Below are 16,288 nucleotides of genomic sequence, written 5' to 3'. Positions count from 1 at the left end.
TTATAACAAAATGGTTTCCAGTCATAAGAAACCAGAAATACAGCATCTTTTTTAGAACTACCAGCCCTGTAAACTCAGCTTGATTTCTGTGATTCTTTGCATCTCATGAATCACCAGTAATGAAACTCTGACAGGCCAAATGACACCCACAGCAACATCTGTGCCATCTGACTGTTTATAGCAGCACTAAGTTTATCTGACTGGAACAAAGCAAACAATTCTGTCTCAAACATCATCAACAGGAAAGAATTCACCTCCCTAAGCTACATCTGCTCTTCAATATTAATAGGAAGAGGAAGAAGATCAGCAGGAATGCCAAAACCCAGAAAGGTAGACCAGTAAATGCTGTGCCATATTATTCCAGGAGCAGTTTGGTCTTTAACTGAAAGACAGTATTTTCCTCAATATCAAGATATCTTTTCTTGAGTCCTACTACTTTCACTGAATACAGAAAATAGTAACATCTGCAAAAATCAGAGATCAACCTTTTGAAAATACATACACAGAAAATTTTGATCAATTGCCATATGACTAAATGCAAAGTACAGACTACCAGAAACCAGACCTTGCTTTCTCTGGCCTCGCTTTTGTTAAGCTAACACATCCCACTGAAAATCCTTCTTTCAGTGTTCCCAGTGCTCTCTGCTAGAACAAGCAATAGATTAACTGCCTTCTCAAAGTCCAGCTCAACAGACCACAAAGCAGTTTACCACAAAAACCATAAAACACTGACAGGTCTGAGAAACGAAAATTCTGTATCCTTCTCCATTTCATTTCTTTATCAGGCAAAGGAAGGTCACAAATTATCATACCCCTTCAACGCTGAACTTAGAAGGCACTAAATACCTTTTAAAAAGCAGACAGCTGCCTTAGGCAATCCTCTGTGACTGTTTGTCGCAGACACATGGGTGCCTGCCATTTCTACAGACATTTCTGTTCCATCACTTGACAAATACAGGGAGCAAAATGGCAATCCTTGAATTATTTTCAGATAAATTGTGTCAAAGCAGCCTAACTTTCTCCAATTTTCTCTAATACTTCACCAATTTTTTACTGCAAAATTGTTTATTTTCTACATATCTATTTCTAAGAAAATTTCACATACTCTATAATCACAAACATTTCTACTCTTTTACAACAACCCTCCAACTCAATGGTGACAATGCGATGTGTACAAAAAAAAGTCTTTTAGGAAGTTCCTCTTCCATTCCTCTCATGGATTTAAAATACTTAAGAGCAGGGAGGAACAGATCTGCTCAAATCAAACTGTTGGAAACTTCTTGGGAAGTTACTAATTTAAAAAATACTTGTGGAATATTTTGTTAAACACAGATCCAGTTTATGGGTTGGTTATTTTTGTGTGGGGGGGTGTTTACATAATTTTTAAGCCTTTTATTGAAACTAAGATACTAAATACAAGTCTAAACAAAAAATATTTAAACTTGTTTTTTCATTTGGAAAACATCTAACAAAGTCCGATCCTAACCTGTCCTATTTCAAAGTTCCTTCTTCTATTAGAGGAAAAATAATGAAATTAGACTTAATTTCTCAATTTAATAAAAGGGTTAAAAATCAGAGTATTGAAAAAAAACAGATTTTGATGAACAGCTCTCTAAAAGAATCCATCAAAGTTAACTAAAACTCAGTACTGTCAGTCTCCCAAAATTCAGTTTCAGGTTAATTCATCATTTCTCCTGCCTCTTTTCACCTATAATCTTGCTCAAATCAGCAATCTCATGATTCACCACAGATGTACATTCCTTCCTTTCTTAAAGAATGGCAGTGAGATTAAAACTGTAGTACAAATGTTCCCAGAGGTAAAGGCAGACTTTCACAAACCTCTAGCTCCATAAAGTCCTTCTGGGCTAAACCAGATGACTAACATCAGGTGTGTGGGTAATCTGGATTACGAATTTGCTAAACCAGAGGATCACCCCAGTCTGAATCCAATACCTCCATGTTTAGACACTGTGCTGCAAAGAAAAGCTGTCTAGCTCAAGGCATTTTGGATCAGAAGCAAGACATAGTTAAGACCAGAATACAAATGAGAACACAGGAAGAAGGTTGTCTGCATAGAAGAGGCCTTCCCACACCTACCCCGAAATGCACTTACTTGGTATGCTCTTATCAATGACTGCACAGCAAGGTGATCTTCAACAACCTTTTCAGCCGTCCCTGGTGCTGGGGCCAGGCCGTGGCTCTGCAGAAATGATCCCTTTCCTTCCAGTTGAGCTGGTAGATGGGTTGCTTGGCCAGTGTTAGCACTTCGGAAAAACACATCCCAGGACTGGAAACATGTACAGAGAAAACAGAAATATTTACTACTTCAAACAGAAGTCTAATCCAAAAGCAGCTCTTTCAAGCTGCAGATGGAACCTCACTGCATTACAGTATTAAACACCATTAGCAGACAGCAAAAAAAAAAAAGAGCATTGATATGTCCCAGTTTCAGTAGCAATTGTGTGTTTTATTTACACAGAACACTCTTCCTCTCCTTTCTTACACCAAGCTTGCTCAGCAGAAAACTCTCCAGCACACAGGACTGTAAAGCATCTTCATATATTACCCATTCACACAGCACTTTTTAATTGTGCTGTTTATTCAGGCAGCCAATAATGGGTACAATATAATGCTGCTGGTAAAGAGCTATCAAGCCTATAAAACAAAGAATCTTAATAAACTAAATTAATCCATTCCTTTAATGGTATTTATAGAATTTATGGTACTTCAAGATACTCACTGATTATGCTAAATCAGAATCAGTCCTTAAGAACTTTTCTTGAAGAAACTTTAAAAACAATTAAAGTTTTTTTGAGTGAAACTCTTGTTCTAATTTCCGTCCCTCAACACCTTAGGTTACCTTACCATGAAAAAAATTACAGGCCTAGTTTCAGGTGCAAGCCATAATTTTAGACTACTTATCTCAAAAACCGAATCACAACATTCAAAAAATTCTTTTATCTCCTTCTGTGCTTCTACAAAAGTTACTTCACTCACATATGCCCAAATCTTATTTTCCTGAACTGTTTTCATTCTGATGAGGTGGTCACAGTGCCAGGTTAGAATGGTACCAGATATATGAATGCTAACAGAGAGCAGCAGAATGGGACAAAACATGTGAGACACTTATACTCAGTAAAGAAGAAAGTCTGTGTAAAACGCTTCCCATTGGCTAACCTCAGAAAAAAATGAAGCTATTAAAAAACCTACATATCTTTGTGACTGGAACAGAAGAACTGCAAAAGATAAATTTCTGCAAGGCTGTGAGCCTTGCAGATTTCCATTACATTTTAAATAACCAAGTGCCAGAAAAAAAGAAAAAGTAGCCCAAAGCAATTATTTTTAAAAGATTACTTAATATATGCATTACAGAACACACAAAAGAATCAAAATAATGCAATACAAGCATGGCGTGACAGGAAAATATTTACAAAATCCTTTTTGTTTTCATTAACAAAAAATCTTCATACTGAAATTTCTAACAGCTCTATGGTGCTCAGAAACACCATGAGAGGGGCAGCATAAAGGAGCTAAACATTACCCAACCTTCCGAGTTCAAATTGTAGAAGTGGGGGCATTCATTCAACCTGTGGGTGGGAATTTCATCATTAACATGAGGCCATTGCCCAAGAAACACTGCTTTAATGCACCCCTCTTATTTTTTTATTCAGACAAAGTTGCATCAATACAAATACAGTAAACTTAGTTTATCACCCTGCTCTTCCACAGGCTTATCTAAACATAGCCTGACTTTTATATGCCCTGACAAATTAAGGCAGACAGATCATGTGTGGTGGCCAGTTCCAGACACACTGATGAAGAATTCATTCCTCCTCCTTTCTCTAATTTATGCCCATTTCCTATATTCTTTTTACCTTGACCTCTTGGCAGCCACACTGAGATTAGAAGTCTGTTATTCTGTTATCCTATTAGAAGTACAGTCATCCTGTAAGTGGTCTACAAGAGCCTATTAGTGTGACTGTATTTCATCTGGGATTCTCTCTATACACATTCTTGATCTGTGTTAAGAACAGTACTATTATTCCATGCCTACACAGCACCCAGTCTGAGAGGCTGGAAACCCTAGTGAAAAGCAATTATAATCCCTTGTTTAACTACTGAAGTTACTTAGACTGGAGAAATTATTTGGGCCATACACAATTTTAAATTTTCGTTAAACATTAAATTAGGAAATTCTAGACACACATTTGGATCTGTGACATCTCTCACATTCTATGTTTTAATAAAGAATTTGCTTTGCTTATGTTAAGGTTTCTTCCTTACTTTTTCTAACACCATGGTACACATACAATGATAATAATAACATAACTATTCCTTTGTTGAGTAAAACCTTTAATTTCAATGTAAAAGTTATCACAGTACATGCCCACAAACAACTGAATGTGTTTTTAGACAAGAGCTCTGCTAAGAGAGTTGTTAACAAACTCCAAATAGACTTGCCCAACAAGTGATCTGTTTAAGGAGAATCAGTATAGGGCAGTTTCTTCATGCAAGCTCACAAATATAAAGAAAATCTTTCCATCTGAAGATGCAGCCAGCTAAGACAGAATGGACCCAGACTATTTTTTTCTATCACGTTTTTGAACTTATTGATTTGTTGGACAGCCTTGACATTTAATCAGAGGGGAGGGAAAATACATCATTTGGCTACAGAAAATTAGTTTTTACTAGATACACATCCATCAAAGCCTTTACAAATTTCTGTAGTGTCTTTCAAGATTGATACCAGATTATAGTCTTCAAGTTCTGTGTATCAATGTCAGTCTTTGGCAACAGCATTTGCCACGTGACTGAACAGACAGAAGACCAGCTTGCTCTCACAGCAAACCTGCAGCTTCCCAACTAAATTAGTAAAGTTCTTCAAGAAAATGGTAGAGGAGATTTATAATACAAAATACATTCACCAAAAAAAATTAATATAGTGATAGATGATACATTTTCCTTCCTTCTGCCAGCAAATCTATATTGCAGTTAACCATTATTTTCTCAAATCATTTAATACAATTCAAGTGATTCAGTGGCAACATTTTACTATTATATAATAAACAGTATCGCAATTAGAATAACAAGTAGCAACATATGCTTTGTCTTGATGGTTTGGGATTTCTGTTCCTAGTGCCATCACAATATTCATCAACTGCAGTGAGGACAGTCAAGTCTTAGAGGACACACATTGAGCACCACTATGTCATTTAAAAAAGAATTAATAAAATGCAGTCAAAGCAAAACCCCTACATTTTTTCTTAGTCCATAAACGAAGGAGGTGATTACACACTCACAGCAGAGTGGCTGCACACAGGATAACATGGCAGGCATTATGTACTCCATAGCCAACCATGCAGTTTTGTAATTAATCTTGTGATAGTAATAACTGAGCCTTGTCAAGCTTCTCTCTTATGATCTATGGCCCTGACACCAAGCTTCAAGGAGAAATAATGACGCCTTTTTCAGAGCACACGTCATTTTATTCTGATTGTTGTTTTGGCTGCTCGGATGATAGGAAATTCAAAAGGCAAGGAAAAGCAGGAAATCATCTGAAATGGATTTGTACAAAGAATAAAAGCTCATATATATGTATATATATATGCATATTCCTTGGAACACAACCATGATATACATAGAAAGGAGAAATTCTTAGAAGCATTGCATGTGCTCATTGGAATGTGACAGCCATATTTCAAACAGCTGTAAATGAGCATATGTGAGAAGACATGTCCAGTCAAATCATCTGAGAGGGAAAGCAGCTCAGCAGCCCTGATTAGTTGGAGTTTCTAAGTATAAGTAAATAGAGTATAACTTTTAAAGCCCAGGAAAAATCAAGGTTTCCCATCTAATCGATGAGGAGGCACATCCACTCTGAAAAAGGGTTATCTAAGAAAAAACAATGAGGAGAAACAGGGTATAAAAAGGAAAATTACAAAAGAGAATGCAATGTCTAAATGCACAAGCTGATTCCTTAAACCATGCTGGACATACTGAATAAAACAACAAAAACAAGAGGCCTGGAGAAAGCCAAATCATTAACAAAACCATAATCAACACCACGTGGTGTCTTTTGACGTTATTTTCCAACACTTTCTCTCCTTTCCATACCCAAGTGACAAATGCACAACTTTACAGTCAAAATCACAGCACAAATTTTTCTGTATTTTTAAGAACACAGAGTGATTTCAAACCTTAACATTTTAACTTGTTTTATGAAAGCTTAAATTGAGCAATTTCTGTCAACAAAAATCTTAGAAAGGTATTTGCAGCTTTCAGCTAATGAAATTAGATGGTTTTCAAGAAACCAAAAATTCATATTGTTGATGAAACAAAGTTAACTGGCATTCTTCTCCCCCTCCCCTTTTTTCATTGGCTATGAAAAAAACTAATAATTTAGGCAAGTATAGCTGTAATCCATTACTTCTATCCATCATATTCTTTCAAGCTTCATAAATCAGGGACACAGTGAATTTACTTCAGTTTGTTACTGTCCCAAGTTTATTAAACACAGTTAACCTAGAAAAGAATTCACAGTTTTATAATTGTGCTGGGCTGGGCTAGTTAATTGCACAGTAACTGGTTTGTATTTCAAAAGGGGGTTGGCAATATAGAGATGTTTTTGTTATTGCTGAGCAAAGCTTACACAGAACCAAGGCCTTTCTGCTCCTCACACCACCAGTGAGGAGGCTGGGGGTGCACAAGGACTTGGGAGGGACACAGCCAGGACAGCTGACCCCAGCTGACTAAAGGGATATTCCAAACCACACCATGGGGAAAGAAGAAGGAAGAGAGGACATTCAGAGTGATGGTCTTCCCAAGTCACCGTTACATGTGTTGGGGCCCTGCTGTCCTGGGGATGGCTGAACAGCTGCCTGCCCACAAGAATTGGTGAATAAATTCCTTGTTTTGTTTTGCTTTGGTTGTGCATGCAGCTTTTCCTCCCCCTATTAAACTATCTTTATCTCCATCCACAAGTTTTCTCACTTCTACCCTGCTGATTCTTTCCCCCATTCACGCATGCGCGTGTGTGTGTGTTTGAGAGAGAGAGAGAGAGAGAGAGAGAGAGAGAGAGAGAGAGAGAGAGAGAGAGAGAGAGAGAGAGAGAGAGAGAGAGAGAGAAAGCACAAGTGGCTGCGTGGTCGTCAGATGAAGTTAAACCACGACAAAAATGCCTCTTGAATCACCTGGGATCCACTCCCTAGCCCACACCCTACATTCCCCTGCCAACTCATTTGTGCCGATTTATTGCTCGCTGTTCAACCCACAACCTGCATCACCTCAACAGGGCCCATTATCAGACTGTGCCCGAACTGCCAGATGAGTTGGATGGCCTATCGGCAGGATTTTTAGTATTTCTGCCTACCCCGAGCACCAGTCCGTAACGCGCAGGTGTGCATCTCCCGGCCGCCTCGGTTCAGCACCCTGGCCAGCTCCGGGCGGCGGCAGCGCTCCCGGCTGCGGCGGACCCCGCGCTCCCCTCCCGCACCGAGGGGAACTTCCCACCCACAGAGATGCCTGCAGGGATTCCCAGCAACAAAATGCACTCTACTGCAAAGGGGCTGAACCAGGAATTCCATTCATCTAAAAGGAAAGAAGTTAGCCAGAAGCCAATATAATGTAAATACAACAAAAAACAAGATGTCACCTTGATGTCACCACACACTCCTTGTGCATGAGTTCATCCCTAGTATAAAAGGGTTGATATCGATCCACAGCCTTGATGCATCATGAGGGCTTTGCAGAAATTCAGTGCACCCACACAATGTGCTATCGCACCCCACACTGCTGGAGCTCAGCTGGCAGCTCCAGGACAAGGGCTCAAAGTCAGATGAGAAAGTGCCACTCCTGGAGAAGATTTCTCCATCCCAAGTTCAGGTGTAACATAAAAGACCTAGGATCAATCTGCTATGTGAATAACAGTCAGCCTTCAGAGTTGGCACCGCATATGTCACCTTTGAACAAAGCTAAATTTATACACAACATCCAAAGAAAAAAAAAACTGCTACAAAAACACTCTTTTTGGTTTCCTTTTTTGTTTCTGCCCACAGCATGCGTCACTTCCTCACACTCTAGACAGATTATCAGACTTAGAACAACAACTTCTAAGTGACATTTTGATATACGTGTCTTGAGAATAAGGGAACAGACAACCAATTTGGTAAACATTTTGGGCACAATTCACATTACTTCTTGGAAAATGACTTGTCTGTCTTAGAATTGATCAGACTTTTCATCAGCTTCTTAAGTTACTCTATATGTATCACCATAACAGAGCCCTCTTTGTCAGCAGAAAGCTTGTTAAAACATAAGCCTATGTATTTTGTCCACAAGGAAGGATTTGGGTAATAGAGGTTTTAGAAAAGCAAACAAATGTCTATTGCCTGGAGAGAGAAGGAGAGACACAAAACAAAGACTACTTTTCAAGATGCTTCAGAAGAATATTCTGACAATTTCAGATTCAGTTTTAAGGTTACAACTTCCATAGTTTAACCCAAAGGCAACTGAACATTCACCTTTTTCAGTTTAGAAGTACCAACATTAACACATACTAGTCAAATATAACATATTCGCTGATACAGTCTTACTATAAACCAAAAAATTAGATATATTTTATTCTTGGGTCTTCTTCTGGACATAACTAATTACTTAACTGACTGCTTGACCAGCATTTCCATGGAGGAACAAAGTTTCAGAGAAGCTTTCTATTTCTGGCCTGGACTTCTCATTCTTTCCGCTCTGCTCACCATGCCCGTGCCTCCTCTGTACTTTCATAGTTGCAATATCACATCTTACACCAATCAATAGGTGGGAAATTAATTTCACATTTTTCATTTCACACAAGACCTTTTCCTGAACGTTTTATTAAAAAAGCAAGTAAAAAAAAGTAAAAGAATCCTATTCCACTCTTAACCCAGCATTACAGTCATGTTTTAGACTTACCTTATGTACGCTTTCAGGGTTTTCAAGCCATGCATGGTACATTTCCTCCATGTAATTGGAATTACTCCCACTCAGGAATGGCTGTGAGGTTCCTGATGAAACGTACCGTTGGCCATGTAAAAATGCCCTTCTGGCTATATCCTGCTTTTCCAAAAGTTTAAAGCCATGCCTCTTCAGCACAGCTGCAAACAACTTCAGATGACTCATGTTTGTTTATTAGCCAGACGATCCAAGTCTATTAATAAAATAAAACCAAACTTAATTAGAAAAACAGACAATGAATTGCAGACACATTTCAGCCTCACAGCAGAAACTGAGTTTTTTGGCTACAGTGCTCTAGTACAAAGCTCAGGCCTAGCATGTGAGTGGCAGCTGCTGGCCATCAGTCAGCTCCTCTCACAGCACCTGTAAGTGGTGAACAGTCACCACTGTAATGCCTGCCCCTGGGCCCAGTTTACTGGGTCAAATGGGGCTGCTAATCATTGACCCCTCTGGAGCTCCTGGCAACCCCAACTGCTTTCTCTCTGTTTGGAAAGCTGAAGCCTTTTACCCAATCACACTGGGGTGGGATCAGCAAATAGTGTCAGCCACAGGTGCTGTGGAAAACAAGAAGCTGCTACCTCAAATTTCTGCCACGAGTAATGGATCTGACTAAATAATTACAAGTGTTAGTTAAGTGTTCATATTGACATTGGCCTTCAACCAAACGGCAGAACACTGAGAAAAGGCTCGCTTTAATTTGTTTTCCTAACTGCCAACATTTATCTTGTACTTCAATGATCTCTTATGAGCTTTGTAACAAGGATAGCAGACTATGCAACTTTGAAATGAGAAATTCAGTTTTCCAATTCAATCTCCCACAATAAGGGCTGAATCTTCTGAATGCTGAACACCATTAGCTCCAGTGCTAGCAAACAGAATCAGAGCTCACTTTCAAAATAAAAAAGAACAAATGCATCTTACAATTAGTCCCAAAATAATATAATCTCAATGTTCAAGTTGCTAAAACTGCAAGGTAAGAGCAACAATGTGAACATAAATTATTAATTTTATTTTAATTTTAAAAGTATTTAGAAAGCTACAATAACATGAAGGATGGATAAGGTATTAATTTAGAAGAAGTAGAATTCAGATTTAACTCCCAAAGTGTCTCTCATTTGTTTAGCTATCCATCTGGAGAAATCATTTATTTGCCCCAAGGTAAAACTCAAGGTCTTTTGTTGCTTGGTGTGACTGAGCAATTGCTAAAAACAAATGTACTGAGCTGCTAAATGAACTTTAAAGTTTTTTTTAAAACAACACTGTTATTTTATTTCATACAAAAAATTTTAATGTTACCTATTACATTACAAGATTTATCTCTAATTCAAAAATAAATACCATAAAAAATTTATAAACATTTTCTGCATATAAATACCACTGAATTATTTTCTCACTGTTTCTCCTCTTACAGTCTGCTTTCAAAAAACAAAATACATGGTTATAAAATGCCTAATTTTCTAAGGGATAGGAATAGCTATATTTTTCATCATCCAGTTTAAATGTTAATATTGATCTTTTTTCAAAAAAAAGGGAGGGCTCCTACTAAATAAAACATCATTACTGCTTGTTCTTCTCTGGCATCATATTTTTAGCTCAACATCTATTTTAAAAGCTGATGACTAGATCATTTTCTTAGTCACTACCTTTAACTGTATCATCCCAGCAGTGAACTGTCCTTGATCATACCAGATTCCCTTGTCTACTCTTTCAAGACTCCAGCAGCCTTTTCACTTTCATCCACCAGCAGACCTGAGCTGTAGCTCCTAAGAGCAGCAGCCATCCATCATCCACTTACTGGATACTCTAAAGAAGCACTTGTCCACATTCTCCATGTGCCCAGACATGTGGAAAGTGTTCTTCCAAGGCAGCATCACTGAAACTAGCACCCAGTCCTCATTTAAACCTATGAGCTCCTCAGAACCACACACTCTCCTCACTCCACCTGGCATTTGCAGCAAATTGGCAACAGCTGAGCTACTGGTATGCTGAATCCCTTCTCATTAGTGTTACTTTCTACCTGCTTATATTCCCTTGTCGTTGCCCACTTCACAGAACCAAAGCTTATCACAACTTATCACCTGTGTCAACACTCATCTCTGACCAGGGCTCCCAGGCAACTGGAGGAACACAAACACCATTGGCACCATTTTGGAAGCAGATTAAGTCCTGCAAGAGCTCAGTGACTGCAAGACTACTGACAGAGCTCATATACTGTCTGCATACATAATTTTCTGTAAGATTTAACAGCAAGTACACATGATGTCATTTTGCAAAACTGGGTGAGACTTCATGTTATAACAGTAAGAACAGAGAGGTCACCTTGGCACTTACAACTTTATGTCTGTGCCCACTCTCATTGACACTATTATTGCACCTACCTTACTGCATGCAAATCTCACCCTCTGCCAAAAAACCTTTGCACACATACACTCATTCCTAAGGGATTACCAACTCTCTCCCAAAGTACTTTGTAAAGACTTGAGAGAGAAGGTAAAGAGAGGAACATTTTTTTCAGTTTATCATACTGCAGCAGCAAGCTCCTTAAGCACAGGTAATTTTACATTTTTTCTTCATAATATGTCTGCCTGAAGAATGTGTAGTTCTTTCTTCTAGAAGTTAGCAAAGAACACACAACAGAATAAGAAAAAATTTGTCAGGGAGGCTGGAAAATGGCTGCAAATGACATAATATATAACAGAAACAAAGAACTTCTAAGTGGTACCAGTCACTTCCCTCGGGTTCCATTTGAATTTCAAAATGGGGTCAGAGCCATACTTCAAGCAGTAACTACTGAATATGCAATCTATTAAAGCATATAGGAGCTATGTCATTCCAGCCAGACCCCAGTTACAAATTAATATGACTCAAAACCCCTGACTTCTTCCTAGCTTTTCCTTCTGCACACATTGCTCTTCAGCACAGATGTCAGCTGTCAGCAGCTAAACAAACCAGAGACCACCAGCGTGATCACAAACCATCCCAGCCCACTCAGCCTTGAGACTGTCAGTCAAAAATCTGCACCCAGGACAGCATGCAGGAGTCAGGAGGAGTTAGAACTGTTTCACTTCACTATGTTTCCCAAACCAACCCTGAAATGAAAAAAGTGATTGGAAATGGATCAAGCTGAGCTAAGAGCAACCTAAGGAATGGTATTAATTAAATCTCTACCAGAGGTCAAAAATAAGAAAGAACCAGTGAACCACAAGAACAACGTGATATTTAATGCACCACAGCACCCTCAAAATGGTGGAAGTAAATGAAAGCCCTAAGCAGCTGAAAATTCCTGCAGCTGTTGTGTCTCAAACAACAACCTAGCTTTCACCTTGGCACTTCCACCTCTAGAAGTGCCCTAATGTCACAGACAGTTATTTATTATTAACCTGGGAATTATTCTACCCAGGTTTCTAGAGGGTCACAGGTGCATGCAGAAAACAGGCAGCAGACACTTCTGATAACAAAGTTTTTATCCAGCTCTTTTCACGTTCACTTTCAGTATAAATGCACTGCACATATGAATCAATATCCTCTTGGTATTGCCAGTGCCCTTACTGAGTTTCTTAACACAGGTGAAGCCCTGCTTCAAATGTTAACAAATGTTCTTTATGCTCTGAAGAAGTGGTGGTTAAAAAGTCTGGTCTGTATTTCATAAAAATAATTCTTCATCCACTGTCATGGTTATTTCTCTGAACATTACCCACACAGATTAGTCTTAAAGTTCTTTGTAAGACTGAGCAATTCAAATAAAACAAGGTTGACAGTGAAAAAAAATTGGATGAACATGATAAACCTTCTCCAAAAGATTATCATAGATAATTTAAATTAGAGATACACGGAATATCCTTCTTAAATAAGGCTACTTCAGGGATACCTCCGCGCATAAGTGTTTCTTTTCCCCCAGCACAGGTATGCTACGCTGTATAGAGAGTCCTAATTCTCCACACACGAAGTTGACCTGCGGGAGGTTTCCCAGCGGCGCATTGGCCTCGAGAAGCACAGCGCGAGTCCCGGGCAATGGAGGCGTCTCGGTGCAATAAAACTTAACGGATTTATTGCCCTACCCTGAAAAAACGCATTCAGCGGGTACCAGAAGGATAACACCCCCACAGCCCCAAAGGGATGACACCACCACGGACTCCAGACTACCAAGAGAGCAGAGGGGAGGATCTGGGAGGGTCGGGTTTGTTCTCCGGCCCCTCCCCGTAACGCCAGGACGCGGTGTCCCGGTCACCCTGGCCACCGGCGGCCGAGCCTGCCGGGCTGTCAAGGCGCTCCCGGCTGCGGCGGGGCTGAGGCATCACCGGAGCCCGGGCCAGGACGGGCCGCCCCGCTCACCCCCGCTGCGGGGCCCGGCCCGGTCTGCGGCGCGACCCCCCCTCAGCCGCACGGCGAGACGCCCCGCCGTGCCGGGGGCCTGCGCGGGGACGGGCCCTGCACCGCGGCCGGGCCCGGCCGGCTCCGCCGCCCCCCGCCCCTCACCGGCGCGGACAGACCTGTGGGGGCGCGGAGGCTCCAGCGCATCCGCGGAGCGCGGCAGGGAAGGGAGGGAAGGGAAGGGACGGGAAGGGAGGGAAGAAGGGAGGGAGCGCCGGGAGCGGTGGGGCGGGGGCCGCACCTGCATCACGTGAGGCGCGCGCGCTGAGGTCATGGCGGGGCGGGGCCGCTGCGCCGGCACCACCGGCCCGGGACACAGCCCGGGATACGGGACACGGCACACATCACAGGACGCATCCCGGGACACACCCCGGGACAAGGCACACACCCCGGGACACAGCCCCGGCCCCTCGCAGCCCCCGGCCCCGGAGCCACCGCGGGGTCGGTGAGCGCAGAACACGCTGTGATGCTCCCGCCCCTTACCGAACGTGTAAATACAGGCGAGAGCACCGCACCGGTGGGCACCTGTGACAGGGAACGCCTGAGGAAACCCATCCGATGGACAAGCTGCTCCCACCGCTCCTGGGCAGGAGAAGTTTGACGGGAAGAAGATGGGAAGTTTGACAAAGGACATACAAAGGGTCCCAAGGACACACACACGTTTGCTCTGCAAATTTGTACATAGACTAGACCTAGTAGACCTTGACAAAATTATAGTATCTGACTTATATGACCAAATATAAAATGCAAGGGAATACAATTTCAAGTGTTCCTTTGCTGGTAGAATTTTTATTTACATCTTTCGTGTTTTCTTTTCTCCTGGTCGCCTTCAAATTATATGTCTGTGCATTTTCTCTCATAAATCAGAAATGACGTCTTTTTTATTTACCTGCTCTAAATATGTATATGAATACATACACATGTATATATATGTGGTAAAATTGGTATTTCAGATAACTACTGACACCACCACATACATTCCAATGTTTGGTAACTTTCTGGGCAAGTAAGATAAGATTGATTGGAAAACTGGACACACCTTAAAAGGAAGGAAGATAGAAAGAGTTATAATTATTATTTTGTGCTAAGGATATAGTGCAAAAATGAGTTTATCAGGGTCAGGTGGGCAGAAATTGAAAGGAAAAACCTTAGGAAGGAACACAACAGGATTCATCTGGGGTTTTGTCACCTAACAGTCACTCAGATTTTCTTGAGGCTTACTGTTGATACAATTGTTGATTAGAGTAAAATTAATTCTTCAAGATGAAAAAACCCTTAATCCTCACATAAATACATCAAAAACCTTATTATCATCTCAGCAGTTTTCCTAGCAGCTGTGCACCTTCAGGGGACTGCAGAGCGAGGGTGTAAATGATGCTTTCATGGCTTTGTGCTACAGTGTTCAGTGCAGGGAGCAGATGGGGCAGGGATGGGGCACCGGGAGCACCCAGGACGGCCCATCCCTCGCTCAGTGCTCCCGGGGAGGGTGGCCCAGCACACCAGCAAAGAGAAATGGGTACTGAACTGGTACCTGCAGCTGGCCAGATGCTGCCTGAGCCTTCTGGCAAGTGGTGAAACATTGTTAGATGCTGCAACTACTAATAGAGTCTTAACCTTGTTATGGGCAGACAGAAGCCATCTTTAGAGCAATCATGTTATGCTGAGTGAACATAAATTCAATTAAAAATTATAGTGAGGACAAGCAGACTTCCCCTCCACTTTAGAGGGAAACCCACATGTCAAATCTGACTGTGAATACCATTGCAGTGTACAGGATAAATTAAATATGCTTGGATAGACACTAAGGTATTATAGCATGTTTCAAGTGCTTACGTTGTTCCCAAAAGCCTTTGCTCAGTTTCACATTTATGTTATTTTTCTTTCTTTTCTTTCTTTCTTTTTAATGCTTCACACAATGGGAATTTGTGTGCTTGAAACAGCAAGATTCTGGTTTATTGGGATTTGGAGCAGGTCCCAAATTCTCCAGTATTTACTGTGACTTGATCGTCCCACCAGCCTGCCCCAGCAGCTTTTGGTGTACTGAGCTATTGTCTTATTACTGCTGGCTTCTGGTGTCACTTTGTCACCAGTCTGCATTCCTGAGCAGCACCTGCTTGCCACTCATCCATTTGCTCTCCAGTGAGTCCATGGTGGACAATAAACTATTTGCTCACAATTCCTGTTTCAATTCCCACAATTTTCAATTTACAATTCACATTTACCTGCCCATTCATGTGTCCATTTGTATGCTTACCTCTCCCTCTGGCCAGCCAAAGGGAGATCCACACACAGGCTTTGGTTCCTGCTAAACCATCACACTTTGAAATTGGCTGGAATGGAAATCCATCAGCAGAATGAAAACTTTGAAAAAAAATTGCAATTCCCAGCACACACAGAGTCAGGTGTGTCAGTGTGCTTTGCATGGTTCTCATGCCAGCTCCATAGTGAGGAAGTATTATGCGTTAGAAAAGTTTTGTACTGGATAAAATGTAGAGCACAGGATAGTCACAACAGCACCCCTGTGCTGTCAGAGGTGAAATTGCCTGCTGTGCTGAAAGACACACTGCCTCGCCATTATTTATTTTATATTTATCCTTATGTTCTGTAGCAGAACAGTGTGACTGTAACAAGTTTGCTTACTTATTTCATGCCTTTCTGTCTTAACTCAGACATGAGTTAACAAAACTAGATCCAACATGTTTGAAGAACCCAAGCATATTTTAACAAAACTAGAGCCCAGCTGGTTTTGGAAACTCACTGTGCTGCCCGCTGAGGGCATGATGTGCTTGTTCCAGGATATGATGCTGCACACCCCTCTAATGCCTTGCTTCTGTCTTTGCTTGGGTTTGGTACGAGGATTTTCCTTGGTGGATCAGCAGCCACTTGCAATCACTGAGCTTCTGCAGCTAATTGCTCCACACAACCCTTT

General features: G+C 41.1%; 1 protein-coding gene across 3 annotated transcripts in view; it reads right to left on the bottom strand.

The window, feature by feature from the left end:
• Nucleotides 1-13,600, bottom strand: part of OGDHL (oxoglutarate dehydrogenase L) — a 46,714-nt gene extending 33,114 nt beyond the window's left edge. The window contains exons 1-3 of one of the 3 annotated variants that reach the window (XM_088059824.1): nucleotides 13,479-13,600; nucleotides 8,947-9,181; nucleotides 2,114-2,287 (exon numbers count right to left, since the gene is read on the bottom strand). In XM_088059824.1, the coding sequence (XP_087915950.1) occupies nucleotides 2,114-2,287; nucleotides 8,947-9,153 (381 nt within the window). In that variant the 5' untranslated portion in view covers nucleotides 9,154-9,181; nucleotides 13,479-13,600. The other 2 variants (XM_088059825.1, XM_088059826.1) reach the window with 2 other exon arrangements.
• Nucleotides 13,601-16,288: the final 2,688 nt, after the last annotated feature.

Source organism: Pseudopodoces humilis, chromosome 9 (assembly GCF_049639895.1).
Source record: "Pseudopodoces humilis isolate 2021_Gansu_Grassland_sample_001 chromosome 9, ASM4963989v1, whole genome shotgun sequence".
Lineage (NCBI taxonomy): Eukaryota > Metazoa > Chordata > Aves > Passeriformes > Paridae > Pseudopodoces > Pseudopodoces humilis.
This window is presented reverse-complemented; position numbering and strand designations above follow the sequence as displayed.